This window comes from Hemiscyllium ocellatum, chromosome 20 (genome assembly GCF_020745735.1).
Source record: "Hemiscyllium ocellatum isolate sHemOce1 chromosome 20, sHemOce1.pat.X.cur, whole genome shotgun sequence".
In the NCBI taxonomy this organism is placed as follows: Eukaryota; Metazoa; Chordata; class Chondrichthyes; order Orectolobiformes; family Hemiscylliidae; genus Hemiscyllium; species Hemiscyllium ocellatum.
In genome coordinates, this window is record NC_083420.1 from 27,111,701 (window position 1) to 27,132,095 (window position 20,395).

At 41.5% G+C, this 20,395-nt stretch overlaps 1 protein-coding gene across 2 annotated transcripts in view; it reads right to left on the reverse strand.

The window, feature by feature from the left end:
• abca3b (ATP-binding cassette, sub-family A (ABC1), member 3b) overlaps window positions 1-20,387 on the reverse strand; it is a 117,158-nt gene extending 96,771 nt beyond the window's left edge. For both annotated transcript variants that reach the window (XM_060840689.1, XM_060840688.1), the window contains exons 1-5: window positions 20,333-20,387; window positions 7,967-8,208; window positions 7,281-7,539; window positions 6,464-6,594; window positions 624-789 (exon numbers count right to left, since the gene is read on the reverse strand). In XM_060840689.1, coding sequence (XP_060696672.1) covers window positions 624-789; window positions 6,464-6,594; window positions 7,281-7,539; window positions 7,967-8,020 — 610 coding nt within the window. In that variant the 5' untranslated portion in view covers window positions 8,021-8,208; window positions 20,333-20,387. The remainder of the gene's footprint in view (window positions 1-623; window positions 790-6,463; window positions 6,595-7,280; window positions 7,540-7,966; window positions 8,209-20,332) is intronic.
• Window positions 20,388-20,395: the final 8 nt, after the last annotated feature.

Genomic DNA, 20,395 nt, shown 5'->3' on the forward strand with positions numbered 1-20,395 from the left:
AGCAAATCTATTACTTTTTAAACTGCTGACAGGGCTTAAAACGTTAACTCTGTTTTCTTCCTACAGATACTGCTAGACCTGCGAAGTTTTGCCAGCAATTTCTATTTTTGTTTCAAATTCTGAAGTTTGTTCTGTCAATCTCAGCCTGAAACGTCAAGGTGAATTTGATGGCACGGAAACAGCAAGTGTGATCATCAGTGACTGTGACTGTCCTGGAGTACTTAACACAAAAACTAAATCTGAAGAGAACTAAGTATCTTCCCCGTTGCATATTAAACTCTTGTCAAAGAGAGAATTATATAAAACATTGGACAAACATCAGAAATAGAAAAACACAAGTTAGTACAACCAGAATTTGCTTAATAACAGATAACTGAAGCTCCACACCCACTCTGGCTAAGGGTGCAGAATCTGTGTGGCGCATTGCTCACATCAAAAAAATTTAACTCTCACTTTGCCTTTCTCTTCGTAGAATGAAACTTTAAAAAATTTTCTCTCCCATCCTATACCAATGGATGTTATTAGAACACAGGACAGGGGTGTCCAGATTTTAACTTCTCTGTCCACCTGGCCTGCTCACCTGTACGAATGAAGCTGTAGAAGGGCCAGTGCTGTTAGCTCACCTGGACTGCCTCCATCCTTGAAGTACTGCTCACGAGGCCCAGGCACCTGGAAAAGTGGGAAAAGGAACCGCGTGTGCCAGTCTTTATCTTGGTTTGGATTGAAGGAGCTTAGTTCTCCTAGGGGTGCGTTCAGAGGACCGTACTTAAACCTTAGGTGGTAGTTTACCTAAAAAAGACAAGAACCAACAATCACCAATTACATAAGAATTCTGGCTGACCTTTCTTTCTCACCAACACGATAAAACAGAATACCCACCCTGTCCACATGCAAGGTTGCCATTATTTTGTATTGATCAGATGTTGATTTAACATTAAGCAATACTCAAAATAGGGCACTCCAAATCTCCTGTCTCAGAACGAATCAGCAAGTCAGAAAGATGAGTACAAGGAAATCCTGCAGCCTGTACTGCACAGTTCAAACACCATGATGTAAAGCACCACACATTAGAGAAACAATGTGAGTTTTCTTTTTAGTCATTTATGGGATGTGGGTGTCACTAGTTAGGCCAACATTTATTGACCATCTCTAATTGCCCATAGGGCAGTTAAGAGTCAAGCACTTTGCTGTTGATCTGGAGTCACATGTAGGCCAGACCAGATAAGGATTGCAGATTTCCTTCCTTAGAGGACATTAATGAACAAGCATACAGTTGGTTCTGATATAACACTTTTTTCTTCAATGCAAATTAGCTTTAAGGGGATTGAAGAATTTAGACCATTATTTGTAGAACACGAACTTTCCTTACCTGTATTGCTTATAATATGATTCCGCCCCCATTAATTTAAATGGCGTGGCTATTGCGCTATTTTCTTATGATGCAAGATTGCATGAGAACGGAACTAGCTCACTATATCAGAACTGACTTGTGTCATTTTCTGACAAATTGAAAATGGTTCAATGGTTATCGCAAGACTCTTATTTCCAGATTATTATTGAATTCAAATTCCAATATCTGACATGGCGCTATTTGAAGGCAAATCCCCAGGACAATACCTGGGCCTCTGAATTAATAGTTAGCAATATCACTAGGCCATTGTCTACCCCTTGAGAAGAAATGAGTGGAGTGCATCTAAGTTTATGGTATGGTTTGCTGTTACTGAATCTAATTATACTTGTCACATTCCAAAACAATGGATTACCATTGTTAACAATGTAGGTGAGTGTAGGATTCCAATTGGGTATACATATCAACCTCCATCTGTTTCTGCAGGTAAGTTACATTGTCCATATGTCCACCAATCCACCCAACTTCAGCACAAATTGACATTGCTGCATACATCTGAACTAGATCGAATATAAGCTCATGGTTTCAGTTAAGTACACTGTGATCCTCTCAGAGTAAACCTGACTTTCAGAAACAGAGACCCTAGCTAACAGAGGTTTCTTTTTATTCTTGCATGGGATATGAGCATTGGAAAATGCCAGGATTTATTGACTAACCTTGAGGTGGTGGTGACGAATGCTGCAGTCTAACACCCACAGTGCTATTAAGGAGGAGGACACAGATTTTAAGTCAACAACTATGAAAGAACAGTGCTGTAGCACCAAATTAGTACAGATATTGCATGACTGGAAGGAACTTGCAGGTAGTGGTGGGTCCATGCATCAAATGTCCATCACCAAGAGCATTTTCGTTCTAGATCAAGATTCCAAACAACTTGTTAACAAGGTGAAAGTGAGGACTGCAGATGCAGGAGATCAGAATTTAGAGTAGAGTGGTGCTGGAAAAACATAGCAGTTCAGGCAGCATCCGAGGTTCAGGAATATCAACATTTCGGGCATTCCAATAATAGTACTGTAGATAAAAAACAGAAATTGCGAGAGAAACTCAGCTGGTCTGGCAGCATTTGTGGTTAGAAAGCACAGTTAACATTTCAAGTACCTGCTATGATTGTAATGAGGTCATTCAGATGGAGCTATAGAACATGAGTTCCCGAATTGGCCCAGATTAATAACTCTAATCAAGGAGCGCTGGCTGACAAGATAAAAACAGGAGTGTTAGACATCCTGACACTCCGGAAGTTGATTCTGATGAGACTATACCAGAATCAAGGACTTTCCATGTGTCAATAAAGGGTGACGTGATCCCAGCCTCTATGGAGTTATTTCAGTACCTTTCTTCAGAACCGGTAGTAACTAGTAAAAGCTGGTATTTATGCTGATGACAAAGAGTCGGGGGGCGGGGGGGGGGGGGGGGGGGGGGGAAGAAGAGTAAGTACACAGGGCCCAGAGACAGCAAAAGAAAGGCAAACAAAGGGATGGCTGACAGTTAGCCAGAGAAGGAGAAAAGCCAATAATAGAGAAAATGAGTAGGTGGAAATGGATTGGCTGCGAAAGTTGACCTTGTCATGGCTGGGCCTTTGGTGTGGGGGTAGGACATAGAAGGAGATGTTCATGGTTTAATGTTATTGAACTCAATATGGAATTCTGAAGGCTGCAGGGTCCCCAAGTGAAAGGTGAAATGTTGTGCTTCCAATTTATGCTGAGTCTTGATAAACTGCAGTAGGCCTGAGACAGAAATGTTGGCATGGGAACATGGTGTGTTGAAGTAGCAGGCAACTGGAAAGTCAGGGTCATTTTTTGCAGACAGAACATAGGTGTTCTGCAATGCAGTTACTCAGTATGCATTTCTTCTCCCAGTGTAGAGGAGACCACATTGTGAGCAGTGAATACAGTAGGGTAGGTTGAGTGAAGTGTAGGTAATTTACTTCATCTGAAAGTGTGTCTGAAGCCTTGATAATGAGGAGGGAGAAGGAAATAGGAAAATGTTGCACCTTATGCAATTGCATGGTAAGGTGCGTGGGAAGTGTTGAGAATGGAGGAGAAGTGGACCAGGATGTCCCAGATAGAACTGTCCCTGTGAAATGCTGACAAGGCAGGAGAGTGAGTTGTGTGTCTATTAGTTGCATCCCGGTGGTGGTGTCTTATGATCCTTTGGATGTGGATGCTGGTGGGATGGAAAGTGAGGACCAGGGGGACCCAATTGGTATTATGGGAGGATGCAGAAAAGCAAAAAAAAATGGGATTTGACACAGCTAAGGGCCTTGTCAATGACTTACTCAACAACAACCTGCCAGAATGTTCTTCCTGCATGATGTTTGAGGTGAGGAATGCCATTAGTGTCCCATCAAAGTACACCTGCAGGAGGTGCACCCAACTCTCGCTCCTCCAAGACCACATTAGGGAACTGGAACTGGAGCAGGAGCTGATAAACTTCAGATCATTTGGGAGGCAGAGTCTGTGACAGATAAGAGTTACAGGGAAGTAGTTACTCTCAGGCACGAAGAAAGCTGGGTAACTGTAAGAAGGGGGAGAAAACGGTCATTGCAGGGATCCCCTGTGGTCGTTTCCCTTAAAATCAAGTATGCCATTTTGGATACTGTTGGGAAAGATGACTTACCAGGGGCATGCATTGGTGTGCAGGTCTCTGGTACAGAGTCTGTCCCTGTTGCACAGAAAGGGGAAAAGGAGGAGAGTGTTAGTCACTGGGGACTCAATAAGTAGAGGCTCAGATAGAAGGTTTGTTGGGAGTGAAAGAGACTCACGGTTGGTGTGTTGCCTACCAGGTGCCAGGGTCTGTGATGTCTCGGATCATGTCTTTGGGGTCCCGAAGGGAGAAGGTGACCAGCCCAAAATTGTGGTCCTCATAGGTATCAACGACATAAGTAGAAAGAGAGATAGGGACGTAAAGCAGGATTTCAGGGAGCTAGGGTGGAAGCTGAGAGTTGGAACAATGAGCTATTAGCTCTGATTTGTTATCCGTGCCACGTGATAGTGAGGCGAAGAACAGGGAGAGATATCAGCTGAACACATGGCTGCAGGGATGGTGCAATGAGCCTTATGTCTGTCGTAGGAAAAAGTTTGGAAATGATTATAAGAGAAAGGATTTATAATCATCTAGCAAGCAACAATTTGATTGGACATAATGAAAATGGTTTTGTTAAGGGCAGGTCATGTCTCACAAATCTCATTGAGTTTTTTGAGAAGGTGACCAAGCATGTGGATGATGGTAGGGCAGTTGCTGTGGTGTACATGGATTTCAGTAAAACCTTTGATAAGGTTCTACATGGTAGGCTATTGGAGAAAATGCGGAGGCATGGGATTGAGGGTGATTTAGCAGTTTGGTTTAGAAACTGGTTTTCTGTAAGAAGGCAGCGAGTGGTGGTTGATGGAAAATATTCAGCCTGGAATCCGATTACTAGTGGTGTGCCACAAGGATCTGTTTTGGCACCACTGCTGTTGGTCATTTTTATAAATGACTTGGACGCAGGCATAGGTGGATGGGCCAGTAAGTTTGCAGATGACACTAAAATCAGTGGAGTGTAGAACAATGTTGCAGGTTGCAGGGGGACTTGATAAACTGCAGGATTGGGCAGAGAGGTGAGAAATGGAGTTTAATACAGATAAGTGTAAGGTTTGGAAAGAATAACAGGAAGACAGAATACTGTCAATGAAAAGATTCTTGGCAGTGTGGATGTGCAGAGGGATCTTGGTGTCCATGTACATAGATCTCTGAAAGTTACCACCCAGGTTGATAGTGCTGTTAAGAAGGCATACGGTGTGTTAGGTTTTATTGGTAGAGGGATTGAGTTCCGGAGCCATGATGTCATGCTGCAACTGTACAAAACACTAGTGCGGCCTCACTTGGAATACTGTGTACAGTTCTGGTCGCTCCATTACAGGAAGGATGTGGAAGCATTAGAAAAAGGTGCAGAAGAGATTTACTAGGATGCTGCCTGGTCTGGAGCAAAGGTCTTATGAGGAAAGGCTGAGGAAATTGGGCCTCAAAATGATCGGAGGATTAGGTAGAGTGGACAGTGAGAATTTTTTTTCCTAGAATGATGACGTCAGCTTGTACGGGGGGCACAGCTGCAAATTGAGGGGTGATAGATTTAAGACAGATGTCAGAGGCAGGTTCTTTACTCAGAGTGATAAGGGTGTGGAATGCCCTGCTTGCCAATGTAGTTAACTCAGCTACATTAGGGGCATTTAAACAGTCCTTGGATAAGCATATGGATGAAAATGAGAAAGTGTAGGGGGATGGGCTGAGATTAGTTCACAAGTCGGCGCAACATTGAGGGCCAAAAGGCCTATTCTGTGCTGCATTGTTCTATGTTCTAAGTTCTAAGATCACTTGGCTCCATATTTCTTTACAGTCTAAACCAACTCACCAAACGACCTTCAACATATTAATCTAAATCTGCAACCTCTATCACTTAGAATAATAAAGGTGGCATATATAAAAGGATATCACTATTGTCAAGTTCCTCTCTAAGTCACACACTATCTAGATTGGAATTATATTACAGTTCTTTCACTGTGGCAAAGTCAAAATCCTGAAAACTCTTCAATGATAACATTGTGGGTGTATTTACTACAGAGGTTTAAGAAGACAACTAAAGATCTTCCCAAGATCAATGAAAAACGAGCCTTGTTACGACACCCAAACCCATGAATGAATTTATTTTAAAAAAGTACTAAACTCATCACACCAAAATAAGCTTGTTCTGTAAACCAGCTTCATGCCTAATAGCTTCAGGGACTGAAAATATCAACATGAACTCCCATCTGCAATAAATCTGACTTCTATCAAAGCAGAATACAAAAAATACACTAAAGCATCAGCAGTCAAATTCAATTTGTATGGAGCATTAAAACACAGAGTGATATTGGAAAATGTTACCTTTGCATCTTTGGCCAGGAAAGAAAGAATTTACACAATTGTCACTAAATCGCGTACATACAATGTTGAAAACTCAATAAACAGCACATATGTAGATTGATAAGGATCCACTATACAGCATGTGCCCTTGGTAATGATTCACTACATAGCACGTACCTGCAGTGGTAAACGCTCATCTTGATGCTTAAAGTCATGGTCGAATACAAGGGCTACCAGAATTTTCTTGGTCGACTTATTTTCCGATCTTATAAAATCATTAAATTGAGCTTCTGTTTGGAAACCTACAACTGCAAATTAAAGAAAATGTCTGTAATCAATGAGCTAAACACCACAGATGATGGAAATCTGGAATGAAAATGCAAAATATTGGAAACACTCAGCAGTTTTGGCAGCAGCTGTGCAGAGAGAAACAGTTTTAATGTTTATGGTTAACTAAGTTTTAATGAAATGTCAGCATCTGAAACATGAACTATTTCTCTCATCACAGCCAAGCATTTTCAACTTTTCTGTTTTTAGTTCTTAATTCATAACACAAGTTACATAGGGTTAACTTTTGGTGGTTTGGATTAGATTGGGTGTCATGCCCAGATGTTGTAACCTGTGTTTTTTAAAAATATTGTTTAATGGTATGCAAGCAGCGCTGACAAGGCGAGTGTTCAATGGCCATTCCCACCTGTCCTTAAGAAGGTTGTAGTGAGTTGCTGTCTTGATCTCAGTGCTAATGAATATCGTGGATTAATACAGTGGCTTGATACTAATCAATAAGCAAGTGATCGATAATTCAAAACCCAAATAGTAAATTGTAAAGAGATTCACAAATTGTCATGTCAGCACAAAACAAACTCCTTAAACCAGCTAGATGGACAACATAACCTTTTGCTCCTTAACCATCTAATCCAACAGAATAAAAGCTGAATTGCATCCCTGATTGCTCCCAGTAAAAGGACAGTGAACGAGAATGTTGGAAACTTACTTTTAACGATCCTCCGCAGACTGTCTTTCACCAGCTTTGCAATGGTCTCCACTGCAGTCACATTGGAGGGAATGTAAGCCAAACTCCATTTGGTTGTCGGGTATTGGGGGAAATATGGAATATCATATATGTAAAATGGAGGATATATGGTTGCATTTGGATATTGCACAGAATTAACTCGCTGTCTGAGAATTATAAGAATTATAGCAAATAGAAGTGGCAGGCTTATCTCAACGATGGTAACCACTACTTGGCGTTTCTGCAGTAAAACAAAAGATTGGTAAATCTAACAATTACAAAATTCTTTTAGCAGTACATTGTCAGCATAGATATATGCATTAAACATTACACACCATGAACTACATCAAAAGATCAAGATTCACATCAGGTCAGGGTGCAATCTCAGCCTTCCTGTCAGGTTTAATAGGATTTTGTCCCAAACTGATGAGGTTAACTTCATGGATTCATACGTGGACAAGTCAGCTTGTCTGACTCTCAGCACCGCATCCAGACAAATCTCAGCTAGTGTCTGTGACAGCTTAAACCCAGCTAGATCCAGCTACAGCTACTTACAGAAGTAGACAGGAGCAGTGCTTGAGGGTTTAGCTATTAGAATGAAAGTTCAAGCATCCATACATCCTCACACAGATTCTTCTCTGTACCACTGGTTGTAAAATTTTACTTACTTGCAATACATAATTCTTCCAAAGAAGTAGGCCAAATTGCCGAAGTCGGGTCATCCTGAATTTAAGACCAACTCCAAAATATGACAAGAATATGCTTCCTAACAGGGGACGGAGCACAATGGATGCAGTTAGTTCCAATATGCAGCTTTCAAAGCATTATCACAGACAGCAGCCAACGGAGATGTTGTGTGTCAGTTTGAATGAGTTGTTTAAGCTCCTCCATCAGGCCAGTCAGTGCCCTTCTAAAAAGAGAGGAAGGAAGCACTCATATAGCATACATACCAAACAAAAGTCAATGATGTACTGTACTTTTGAAGTGTTGCCAGGTTTTATAATAAAAGCAACTTTCGAAATTCACAGACATTTTTATAGCTCGTGTCAATAGTTGTGAACAGAATCACTATAGCTCAAATTCCAGGTAAGCAACTTTATTCAAAGCCTTTGGTGACTAATTGAAATGTTAGAGTTGTGAAGACCACCTGCCCTCCCCAGTTCCAGAACTGTGTGTCTACTGAAAATATTTGAGGTATATATATTGGGGGGGGGGGAGTTGTTGTTGATGATTACAAGCCACTTCCAATTGGTCACAGCAATTTGAGTTATGTTTCATCAAACTTGGTTTGCATCTCCACTCCCAAATCCCACCCCAAAGTTACAATTCAAATTGTATCTAATCCTTGCTGCACCTATCTTGGAAATGTTTATTAGGTCAGTGTGCGGAGGGTTTTACTCTTCAAAGTTTCTGAGAAGATTTGTAGCTCGGGTGCTCGTTGTTGTGGTTCTGTTCGCCGAGCTGGGAGTTTTTGTTGCAAACGTTTCGTCCCCTTTCTAGGTGACATCTTCAGTGCTTGGGAGCCTCCTGTGAAGCGCTTCTGTGCTGATTCCTCCGGCATTTACAGTGGTTTGAATCTGCCGCTTCCGGTTGTCAGTTGCTGTCCGCTGCAGTGGCCGGTATATAGGGTCTAGGTCGATGTGTCTGTTGTTAGAATTTGTGGATGAGTGCCATGCCTCTAGGAATTCCCTGGCTGTTCTCTATTTGGCCTGCCCTATAATAGTGGTGTTGTCCCAATCGAATTCATGTTGTTTGTCATCTGAGTGTGTGGCTACAAGGGATAGCTGGTCACGAAATGACATGACCAGCCTCTTAAATTGTGCAATTGTACCAGCCTCCACCACTTCCTCTGGCAGCTCATTCCATACACGTATCACCCTCTGCGTGAAAAAGTTGCCCCTTAGGTCTCTTTTATATCTTTCCCCTCTCACCCTAAACCTATGCCCTCTAGTTCTGGACTCCGCGAACTCAGAGAAAAGACTTTGTCTATTTATCCTATCCATGCCCCTCATAATTTTGTAAACCTCTATAAGGTGACCCCTCAGCCTCCGAAACTCCAGGGAACACAGCCCCAGCCTGTTCAACCTCTCCCTATAGCTCAAATCTTCCAACCCTGACAACATCCTTGTAAATCTTTTCTGAACCCTTTCAAGTTTCACAACATCTTTCCGATAGGAAGGATACCAGAATTGCACGCGATATTCCAACAGAGGCCTAACCAATGTCCTGTACAGCTGCAACATGATCTCCCAACTCCTGTACTCAATACTCTGACCAATAAAGGAAAGCATACCAAACACCTTCTTCACTATCCTATCTACCCAAGACTCCATTTTCAAGGAGATATGAACCTGCACTCAAAGTCTCTCTGTTCAGCAGCGTTCCCTAGGACCTTACCATTAAGGATAGAAGTCCCGCTAAAATTTGCTTTCCCAAAATGCAGCACCTCGCATTTATCTAAATTAAACTCCATCTGCCATTTCTCAACCCATTGGCCCATCTGGTCCAGATCCTGTTGCAATCTGAGGTAACCCTCTTTGCTGGCCACTACACCTCCAATTTTTGTGTCATCTGCAAACTTACGAACTGTACTTCTTATGCTCGCATCCAAATCATTTATGTAAAATGACAAAAAGTAGAGGACCCAGCACCGATCCTTGTGGCACTCCACTGGTCACAGGTCTCCAGTCTGAAAAACAACCCTCCACCACCACCCTCCGTCTTCTACCTTTGAGCCAGTTCTATATCCAAATGGCTAGTTCTCCCTGTATTCCATAAGATCTAACCTTGCTAATCAGTCTCCCATAGGGAACCTTGTTGAACGCCTTACTGAAGTCCATATAGATCACATCTACTGCTCTGCCCTCATCAATCCTCTTTGTTACTTCTTCAAAAAACTCAATCAAATTTGTGAGACATGATTTCCCATTCACAAAGCTATGCTGACTATCCTAAATCAGTCCTTGCCTTTCCAAATACATGTACATTCTGTCCCTCAGGATTCCCTCCAACAACTTGCCCACCACAGAGTTTAGGCTCACTGGTCTATAGTTCCCTGTTTTTACCGCCCTTCTTAAACAGTGGCACCACGTTTGCCAACCTCCAGTCTTCCGGCACCTCACCTCATCGATGATACAAATATCTCAGCAAGAGACCCAGCAATCACTTCTCTGGCTTCCCATAGAGTTCTCGGGTACACCTGATCAGGTCCTGGGGATTTATCCACCTTTACCCATTTCAAGACATCTAGCACTTCCTCCTCTGTAATCTGTCACCATCTATTTCCCTACAGTCTCTATCTTCCATATCCTTTTCCACAGTAAATACTGATGCAAAATATTCATTTAGTATCTCCCCCATTTTCTGTGGCTCCACACAAAGGTCTCCTTGCTGATCTTTGATGGGCCCTATTCTCTCCCTAGTTACCCTTTTGTCCTTAATACATTTGTAAAAACCCTTTGGATTCTCCTTAATTCTATTTGCCAAAGCTATCTCATGTCCCCTTTTTGTTCTCCTGATTTCCCTCTTAAGTATACTCCTACTTCCTTTATATTCTTCTAAGGATTCACTTGATCTGTATATACCTGACATATGCTTCCTCCTTTTTCTTAACCAAACCCTCAATTTCTTTCATCATCCAGCATTCCCTATACCTACCAGCCTTTCCTTTCACCCTGACAGGATTTTTGTTATCTCATTTCTGAAGGCTTCCCATTTTCCAACTGTCCCTTTACTGCGAACATCTGCCTCCAATCAGCTTTCAAAGGTTCTTGCCTAATACCATCAAAATTTAGAACTTCAACTTTTAGATCTGGTCTATCCTTTTCCTTCACTATTTTAAAACAAATAGAATTATAGTCACTGGCCCCAAAGTGCTCCCCCACTGGCACCTCAGTCACCTGCCCTGCCTTATTTTCCAAGAGTAGGTCAAGTTTTGCACCTTCTCTAGTAGGTACATGCACATACTGAATCAGAAAATTGTCTTGTGCGCACTTAAGAAATTCTTCTCCATCTAAACTTTTAACAGTATGGCAGTCCTAGTCGATGTTTGGAAAGTTAAAATCCCCTACCATAACTACCCTATTATTCTCACAGATAGCTGAGATCTCCTTACAAGTTTGTTTCTCAATTTCCCTCTGACTATTAGGGGGTCTATAATACAATCCCAATAAGGTAATCATCCCTTTCTTATTTCTCAGTTCCACCCAAATAACTTTCCGGGAATATCTTCCCTCAGCACAGCTGTAATGCTATCCCTTATCAAAAATGCCACTCCCCCTCCTCTCTTCCCTTTCTATCCTTCCTGTAGTACTTGTATCCCAGAACATTAAAGCTGCCAGTCCTGTCCATCCTTGAGCCATGTTTCTGTAATTGCTATGATATCCCAGTTCCATGTTCCTAACCATGCCCTGAGTTCATCTGCCTTCCCTGTTAGGCCCCTTGCATTGAAATAAATGCAGTTTAATGTATTAGCCCTACCTTGTCCCTGCCTGCCCTGACTGTGACTTGCCCTTGTTCTCAACTGTACCAGTCTCAGATTGATCTCTTTACTCACTATCTCCCTGGGCCCCCCCACCAAACCACCACCCCCAAAACCACCCCCCCAACACCCTCCTCCCCCCCCCACATACACACACCTCCCCAACCTTACTCGTTTAAATCCTCCTGAGCAGTTTTAGCAAATTTCCCTGCCAGTATATTAGCCCCCTTCCAATTTAGGTGCAATCCGTCCTTCTCGTATAGGTCACTTCTACCCCAAAAAAAATTCTAATGTTCCAAAAATGGAAATCGTTCTCCCACACACCAGCTCCTCAGCCGTGCATTTATCTGTTCTATCCTCCTATTCCTGCCCTCACTAGCTCATAGCACTGGGAGTAATCCAGATATTACTACCCTTGAGGACCTCCTTTTTAAATTTCTGCCTAACTCGCTGAAATCTCCCTTCAGAACCCCAACCTTTTCCTTTCCTATATCGTTGGTTCCAATGTGGACAATGACCTCTTGCTGGGCCCTTTCTCCTGTGAGAATATTTAGCACCCTCTCTGAGATATCCTGGATCCTGGCACCAGGGAAACAACACACCATTCTGCTTTTTCTCTGCTGGCCACAGAAACGTCTGTCTGCTCCTCGGACTACAGAATCCCCTAACACAATTGATCTCTTGGAAGCCGATGTACCACACGTTGCATTAGAGCCAGTCTCAATACCAGAAACTTAGCTGTTCGTGCTACGTTCTCCTGAGAATCCATCACCCCCTACATTTTCCAAAACAGCATACCTGTTTGAAATGGGTATATCCACAAAAGACTCCTGCCCTAGGTGTCTACCTCTCTTACCTTTCCTGGAGTTAACCCATCTATGTGACTGTATCTGAGACTTTCTCCCATTCCTATAACTGCCATCCATCATATACTGTTGCTGTTGCAAATTCCTCATTGCTTCTAACTGTCTCTCCAACCAATCCATTCGATCTGATAAGATTCGCGAGACAACCAGAGTGATACAGTGGAGCAGAGTGAGAAGCAAATAGTGAGAGACAGAGGCAAATGAAGAGACACTGAATCAGACAGAAAGAGTGTGAGGAAAGCAGAGATGAGACGGAGACAAAGACAGTGAGGGGCAAATAACAAAGAGAGGCAGAGAAATATATATCAAGGGAGAAAGACAAATAGCAAGAGAGTAAAGAGAGAGAGAGAGAAAGAGGAAGCAAAGGAAAGAGAGATAGAAAACAAGAGAGGGAAATTAAACAAGAGAGAAAGGCAAACAGTGATGAGGTGAGATGAGCAACAAGAGAAGCAAACGTACAGCAAGATGAAGCAAAATAGAAAGCAAGAGAAGGAGACAAAGCAAAAAACATAGACGGAACAGAGAGGGGGAGAGACACAGACAGCAAGAACAGGGTGGCAGTAAGCAATAGACAGACCAGTTGAGAGAGAAAAGGACTGAAAACAGCCAGCAGGAGAAAGGCAGACAGCATGATAGAGAGAGCTAAAAGAATGAATGAGGAAGAGACAGATAAGGAGAAAGTGGAAAAGAGAAACAGACAGAGATAAAGAGAGACGGAGAGAAAAACAACCAATGGATCATTTCAAACTTCAGCAGAACCAAGAATGCCTCGCAATCTCATCTTTCCACAAAATTGAAAGTTTTTGTTAGAATTTTTTTTATACGTAAATACAGAAATATTTAACAAGTTTCGTAGAAGTAATTAAAGTTCAGAGTCCACTTTTTAAAAAAGTATCTTACGAATTGAAATATATTAAGCAATCAGTGAACAATCCCCCAGTATGTAAAAGTCACTCTGTTCTGAAGAAGGGTGACTGGACCTGAAATGTTAAGTCTGATTTCTCTCAACAGATTCTGCCAGACCTGCTGAGCTTTTCCAGCAATTTCTGTTTTTGGTCTTGATTCGATTATTTGAAGGACCTCACCTGTATTTTCCATGAATTGTGTTAGGATATGAGTAAGATTGTAGAATTTAATAAATGATCATCACGGTGAAACATTAACTGACATCCTCTCTCCAAGGTGGGATCTGACTTGTTCAGTGTTTCCAGCATGTTCATTTGTGCCTAATTTCTAGCATCAGGAGTATTTTCCTTTTGGTTTAAAACGTGAACAATTCCAAATGATAATGAGTTCAATAATCATCAAAACTGTTGCATGAACTAATTTTCATTCCTGTTTTCACCTTTACCTAGAAAATTTCATTAATATCTGGGAATGGAGGGCTTATCAGGAGAGGCAGGATAGTCTGGGACTTTTCTTCATGGAGGTGTAGAAGGTTGAGGGGTGACCTTGTAGAGGTTTTTAAAATCATTAAGGGTACAGATAAGGTGAATGGCAAGTGCCTTTTTCCTAAGATGGGGGGATTTCAAGACTTGGGGGCATATTTTTCAAGTGAGAGGAGAAAGATTTTAAAAAATCATGGGGGAAATATTTTTTACATGTGTGTGGAATGAACTTCCAGAGGAAGTGGTGGATGCAGGTACAGTCATAACATTTAAAAGACATTTAGATAAGCACATGAATAGGAACAGTTTGAGGGGATATGGGCCAAATGCAGGCAGGTGGGACTAGTTTTGTTTGGAATTATGGTTAGAGTGGACTAGTTGAACTGAAAGATCTGTTTCCATGCTGTATGACTCTATAACAATGTTTTTCATTTCCCACCCCTTCTGTGCCATTATCTCCGCTTCTCCCTATTGTGTTCAAACTTCTACCAATGCACACACCATGTGGATCATATTTCTCCTAATCCCAGTTTCAATAAAAACTCCATTTCCTTCTGTTTCTCTATTTCATCAATCTGACAATCTCATGTTCCACGCCAGAGATTTTAAAGCATCATTAAAATTAGCCATACTCACCAAGAGGTACAGTGTGCACTATTTACTGTATAATGGAGGATTATTTGCTGCATTATTTCTTGACGTCTTCAAATTTTCAACTTCCTTCCCTCTCACTTTACTTGTTAATCAACACAATGACAGCAGTGTGACATCTGAGCCGAGGTGCTCTTGTTTGTGAAATGTATTATGTGAACGAATGTTCTAGAAGATGCTTGTGTTTCCCTTGGGGCAGGCTTACATCATTCTCGTTAGAATTTAAATTTGGATAGGCTTCTTTGTTTAAAATCAACAAATTGCATTTACAGGACGTCTTTTACCCAGTCTGACTCCAAAGGACCCTTTAATCACGAGATCCTTTAAGTCATTTGACTGCAGGGAACCCTTCAATAATGCTCATTACAGCAAACTATTAGATGACCTGCATATCCAAAACTTGAAAAATATTTTAAAGATTGGCTCCCATCTGTCTCTTAACAGCCATGGGAGCAATTAAGAGCAGTTTTCACTTTCCTACAGGGAGAATATTCCCCTTGGAAAGGAAACAATGATGTTGATTCAAATGGTATTTCCCTAGCAACACCCAATTGTGTAGCACAGGCTGGAGATTCTGGTTTAACAACAAATGCAACCAGAAGCAGGTGTTGATCATTGTAGCTTCTAGCTTACATATGTTTCTAGTGGTGTAGTGGTTGTATCCCTATCTGTGGGCCAGGAGGCCTGGGTTCAAGTCCCACCTGCTCCAGAGGTATGCAATAATATGTCTGGATAGGTTGATTGAAACATACATACAGGCTGTAAGGGGAATCCTGTAGTGCAGTGGTACTGTCCCCACCTCTGAACCAGGAAGTCTGGGTTCAAATCCCACTTGCTCCAGACATGTACATTGATATTACTGAACACGTTGATTAAAAATGTGTTTTTAAGCAGCAATTTGCATAACTTGTGTAGTTCAGTTCTAAAAAAAATTCTATTATTGAATAAAAATCTAATGTGCCACTTCAGTGTTCAGAAATCATCTACCATCTTTCAGTTATCAGGTTCAAACCATTAACCCCCACCTTAGACACAGGATAAATTAATCATCCAAACTGTCCTCCCATGCAGGCATTTCTCCACCTGTGAATGCTAGAACAGCTGAATGGTCTCCTAGTAGTCATCGCTTCCCTTACACACAAACATACACAATATACATTTCAGAAAATAGACCACCTAGCCCAACAAATTTGTCCAGCATCAATGCTTCATCTAATATTCCTCTCACGGTGGCCTGTGACCAGTAGTGTTCCATAATCATTGCTGGGTCCACTTTTGTTTGTCACTTATATAAATGATTTAGATGAGAATACAGAAAGTATTGTTAGTAGGTTTGCAGATGACACCAAGACTGGTAGCATATTGGACAATAAAGAGGATTATCAAAGATTACAAAGAGATCTTGATCAATTGAATCAATGGGCTGAAGAGTGGCAGATGGGGTTTGATTTGGATAAATGCATTTCGGTAAAATAAACAAAGGCAGGACTTACTTACAAGTCGGGCCTTGGGTAGTGTTGTAGAACAGAGAGATCTAGGGGTTCAGTCACATAATTCTTTGAAGTTTGCATCACATACAGAAAGAGTGGTTAAGACGACATTTAGCATGCTTGCCTTCATTGCTCAGATCTTTGTATATAGAAATTGGGGGTATTTTGTTGAGGTTATAAAGAATTTTGGTGAGTGTCCACTGCTGGTCTCCCTGTTGCAGGAAAGATATTATTAAGCTGGAGAAGGTTTAGAAGAAATTTACCAGGATTTTGCTGGGAATGAAGAGTTTGAGTTATAGGGAAAGGCTGGATAAGCTAAGACTTTTTCTCATTGGAGCATAGGCATAGGCAGTTGTACAGATTTATGTAATAATGAGGGGTATAGTTAAGGTGAATGACAGGTGCCTTTCCGCTAGGTTGGGAGATTTCAAGACCAGGGGCATATTTTTCAGATGAGAGGAGAAAGATTTAAAAAAGACATGAGGGGCATTTTGTTTTTTTACACAGACAGTGGTTTTTGTGTGGAATGAACTTCCAGAGAAAGTAGTGGATACAGATAGTTACAATGTTTAAAAGACATTTAGATAAGTACATGAATAAGAAATGTCTGGAGTGATATAGGCCAAGTGCAGGCAGGTAGGACGAGTAGATTTTGGGATTATGGTTGGCATAGACTGGTTGGACCGAACAGTCTGTTTCCATGCTGTATGAGTCAATGACTGCATACGATGCTGCTGTAGTCAAAATGAAAGAAGTAGTTATGACACTGATTGGGTTAAAAATCAATAATGAGGCTCTACTTAAAATTGAGAACTCACCAGGAGCAGATGGGATGCATCTGAGGATGGTGTAAGAAGCAAGGGTAGAAATTAAAGTATACATTCAGTATTGGGTAGTGCCAGAGTTTTACAGAATTGCAAATGTTACAGTCGAGTTTAAACAAAAGTGGATAAGGATGAGCCCACAATTATAGGTCAGTGATTGGAAAGCTTTTAGAAACAATAATCTGTAACAAAATTAGAACTCATTTGGACAAGTAAAAATTGATTGGAGAAAGTCAGTCCTGTACTTACATTTCATTTCAAAATATATTCATAAAAATTATCTTTATGTACATTCAGGTACTAAAGCAGTTCTGTACAGTCTTTGCATATCAAACAAAACAAACATTGGATGTTTTTAGATCACTGCACTATCCAATAAAAATGTAAAACAGTTCCTGTTGCTGGACAAACTCCTTGTGGTATGGGCAAACTATTGCATCTTCATAAGATTGAGGCAGCTGTCCTGTTCCTCTCTGAGGACACTATCGCAATCAGGGCCATAGAGCTGGATTCAAAGCAGAAAGCTCCAGTTTCTCATCATGCTCCAAGTACAGTAGGGGTCCGTTCAGTTGTCAGATCCTCTTGGTGCCTCAAATATATGTAAATATAGTCTAGTATATGCAAGAAATGCCTTGGATTTTTCTGCAACTGCAGGGAATAACAAATACCAATGTTCGCTTGCTATTCATGTGCAAAGACTGTTCAGAAATGCTTCAGTAACTGCATGTTCTTAAAGATTTTTCATCTTTGCATTAGAAAATAATCAAGCAGAAAAATTAGGAGAGGGGGAGTCCTCTCTGACTTATCTATGGAACCATTGTTTGACCTCTCTGCGCAGGGGAGCTGGGTTGTTACAATCCATACATACAACCCCTACATGCCAGTAGATGCCCTGACCTTCTTGGGAAGTACATTCAGCTTGAAGCAGGCAACACTGATATCGTTGACCCCTTTGGAATCTGGATCAGCAAGCAACAGGTCAAGATGATCCTAAAGGTGGATGCCAGTGGGAACATCTTCCATCTGCATTTCAGCTTTGTGATTGAAGGGAGCTGAGGCTATTTGACATATGTGTGGCAGCCTTGAGTGTGCTGAACCTATGGGAGGTGAGGGCACACAGCAACAGACTGCAAAACGACCTTGTGCAGGAACTGCAAACAGGAGGGCACCTGACCAAGAACTGCAAAGAATCCAAGAGCTGCAACCTGCCTGGGGAAGCAGGCCATCTGCACAAGGGCTGTTTAAGACGGGGGAAAACGGCAAATGGACAAATGGCCAGAAGTTGCAACTCAAGCTGTGGACCTCAAAAGGACAGTAAGGAGCCACCCTCAGTGGGAATGTTGGGATTCCCTGATTCATAATCCAGGGAAATAATTCACATGTAACTGACAACTTCAATGAAGTTCTTTTGGGCTGCTCATTTCCTCAATTCTGTGCCCACCCTTATTTTGGGATTGAAGTTCTGATAGTTTTTTAATGGTAGAACCACTTGTCAACATTTATCTCGACTTGCAGACACCCAATCAACCCAGACATTAAACAAAAATGTATCTGTATTCATTTCCCTTGTTCTAAGAAACTGGATTAAAGGCCAATTAAGAGCAAAGTTGTCACTTGAATAAATTTAATCTGCAATCGTTCTACAGCAGCGAACTTCTCTATTTATTTCCCGCTAACCATAATTGCTTAGTTATGATAAGATCACATCGGTTCCCTGCAACAAATGCACCTTTATATCAGCTACATCATGAACAAATTTGGGATTTGATGATAAAAGCTTTATGATGCATTAAATTTATAGTTTAATAATATATTAAATTGTTAAGTCAATCCCTTCATGTGTATTCAAACAGAAGAATTTAAACTAAATCAAACATGTCAATGCTATAGAGCCGATCTCAATCTTGCCAGAATCAGCTGGGACAATAATTAAATACAAAATCTTTCAAAATCCTTGATAGTTAATTGTCACATAACAACAAAATAAAAGAGCTGACGGAATGCAAATCCTGTGATCAGCAGTGTGCTGCACAGATCAGTGCTGGGTCCATTGTTTTTTGTCATTAATCTCAATGATTTTGATGTGAATATAGGAGATATGGCGAGTAAGTTTGCAGATGACACCAAAATTGGTGGTGTGATGGACAGCGAAGACTACTTTGGAGTACCACAGATGGACAAATGAGCCAAGGAGTTTAATTTAGATAAAGATGAGGTACTGCATTTTGGTAGGGCAAATCAGGGCAGGACTTAAACACTTAATGGTAAGGTCCTGGAGTGTGTTGCCAAACAGACCTTGGGATGCAGATTCATTGTTCCTTGAAAATGGAGTTGCAGCTAGACAGGGTAGTGAAGGTGGTACTTGGTACACTTGCATTTATTGGAGAGTGCATTGACTAGAGGAGTTAGGAGGTCATGATGCAGCTGTACAGGACATTGGTTAGGCCACTTTTGCATTACCACATTCAATTCAAGACTCGCTGTTACGGAAAGATGTTGTGAAACTGGAGATGGTTCAGAAAAGACTTACAAGGATGTTGTCAGGGTTGGAGGGTTTGAGCTTGAGGGAAAGGCTGAATAGGCTGGTGCTCTTTTTTTCCTCCTGGACTGTCACAGGCTGAGGGGTGACCCTATAAAGGCTTATAAAATCATGAGGAACATAGATTGGGTGAATATTCAAGGTCAGGAGTGTCCAAAACTAGAGGGCATAGCTTTAAGGTGAAAGGAGTAAGATTTAAAAGCAGCCAAAGGGACAGCATTTTCATGCATATATGGAATGAATTGCCAGAGTTATTGGTGGATTACAACATTTAAAAGGCATCTGGGTGGGTACATGAATCGGAAGGGTTTAAGGGGATATGGACCAAATGCTTCTAAATAGACAACTAGATTAATGCAAGTTGGACCAATGGGTCTGTTTCCGTGCTGTACATTTACAGAGAAACTGTGATCTCGTAAAATCTAATGAACGTCTCATTGAAAAAGCGAGTTGAGGAGAAAGAACATTGAAATATACTGTTCCATTCTTTGTAGGTGATCACGGAGAGGTACAAAACACGGAACACAAGGCATTAAAAAAAATCAATCCCCATATTGGCCAATACACTCATACAGTAATTGGTGTCCAATTCATTCCCCCACCAAGAATGATGCCCACAAATACTACAGCTGGACGTGAATGCATTCGATTCCTCCAGTTGAAGTTCCCACTATTCCATGCCTGGTAACAGCTTCTACGAATAACTCATACTCAGATTCCGCCAGCACCCCCTTCCAATTCCATCTCCGCCCCCATCCGGATCTTCCTAAGTCTACTATCCTATCCCCTCACTCACCTCATCTTCAGCCGCCGCAACACCTAACGCCAGCCTCACCATGGAGAACCTGCCCCGCCCACA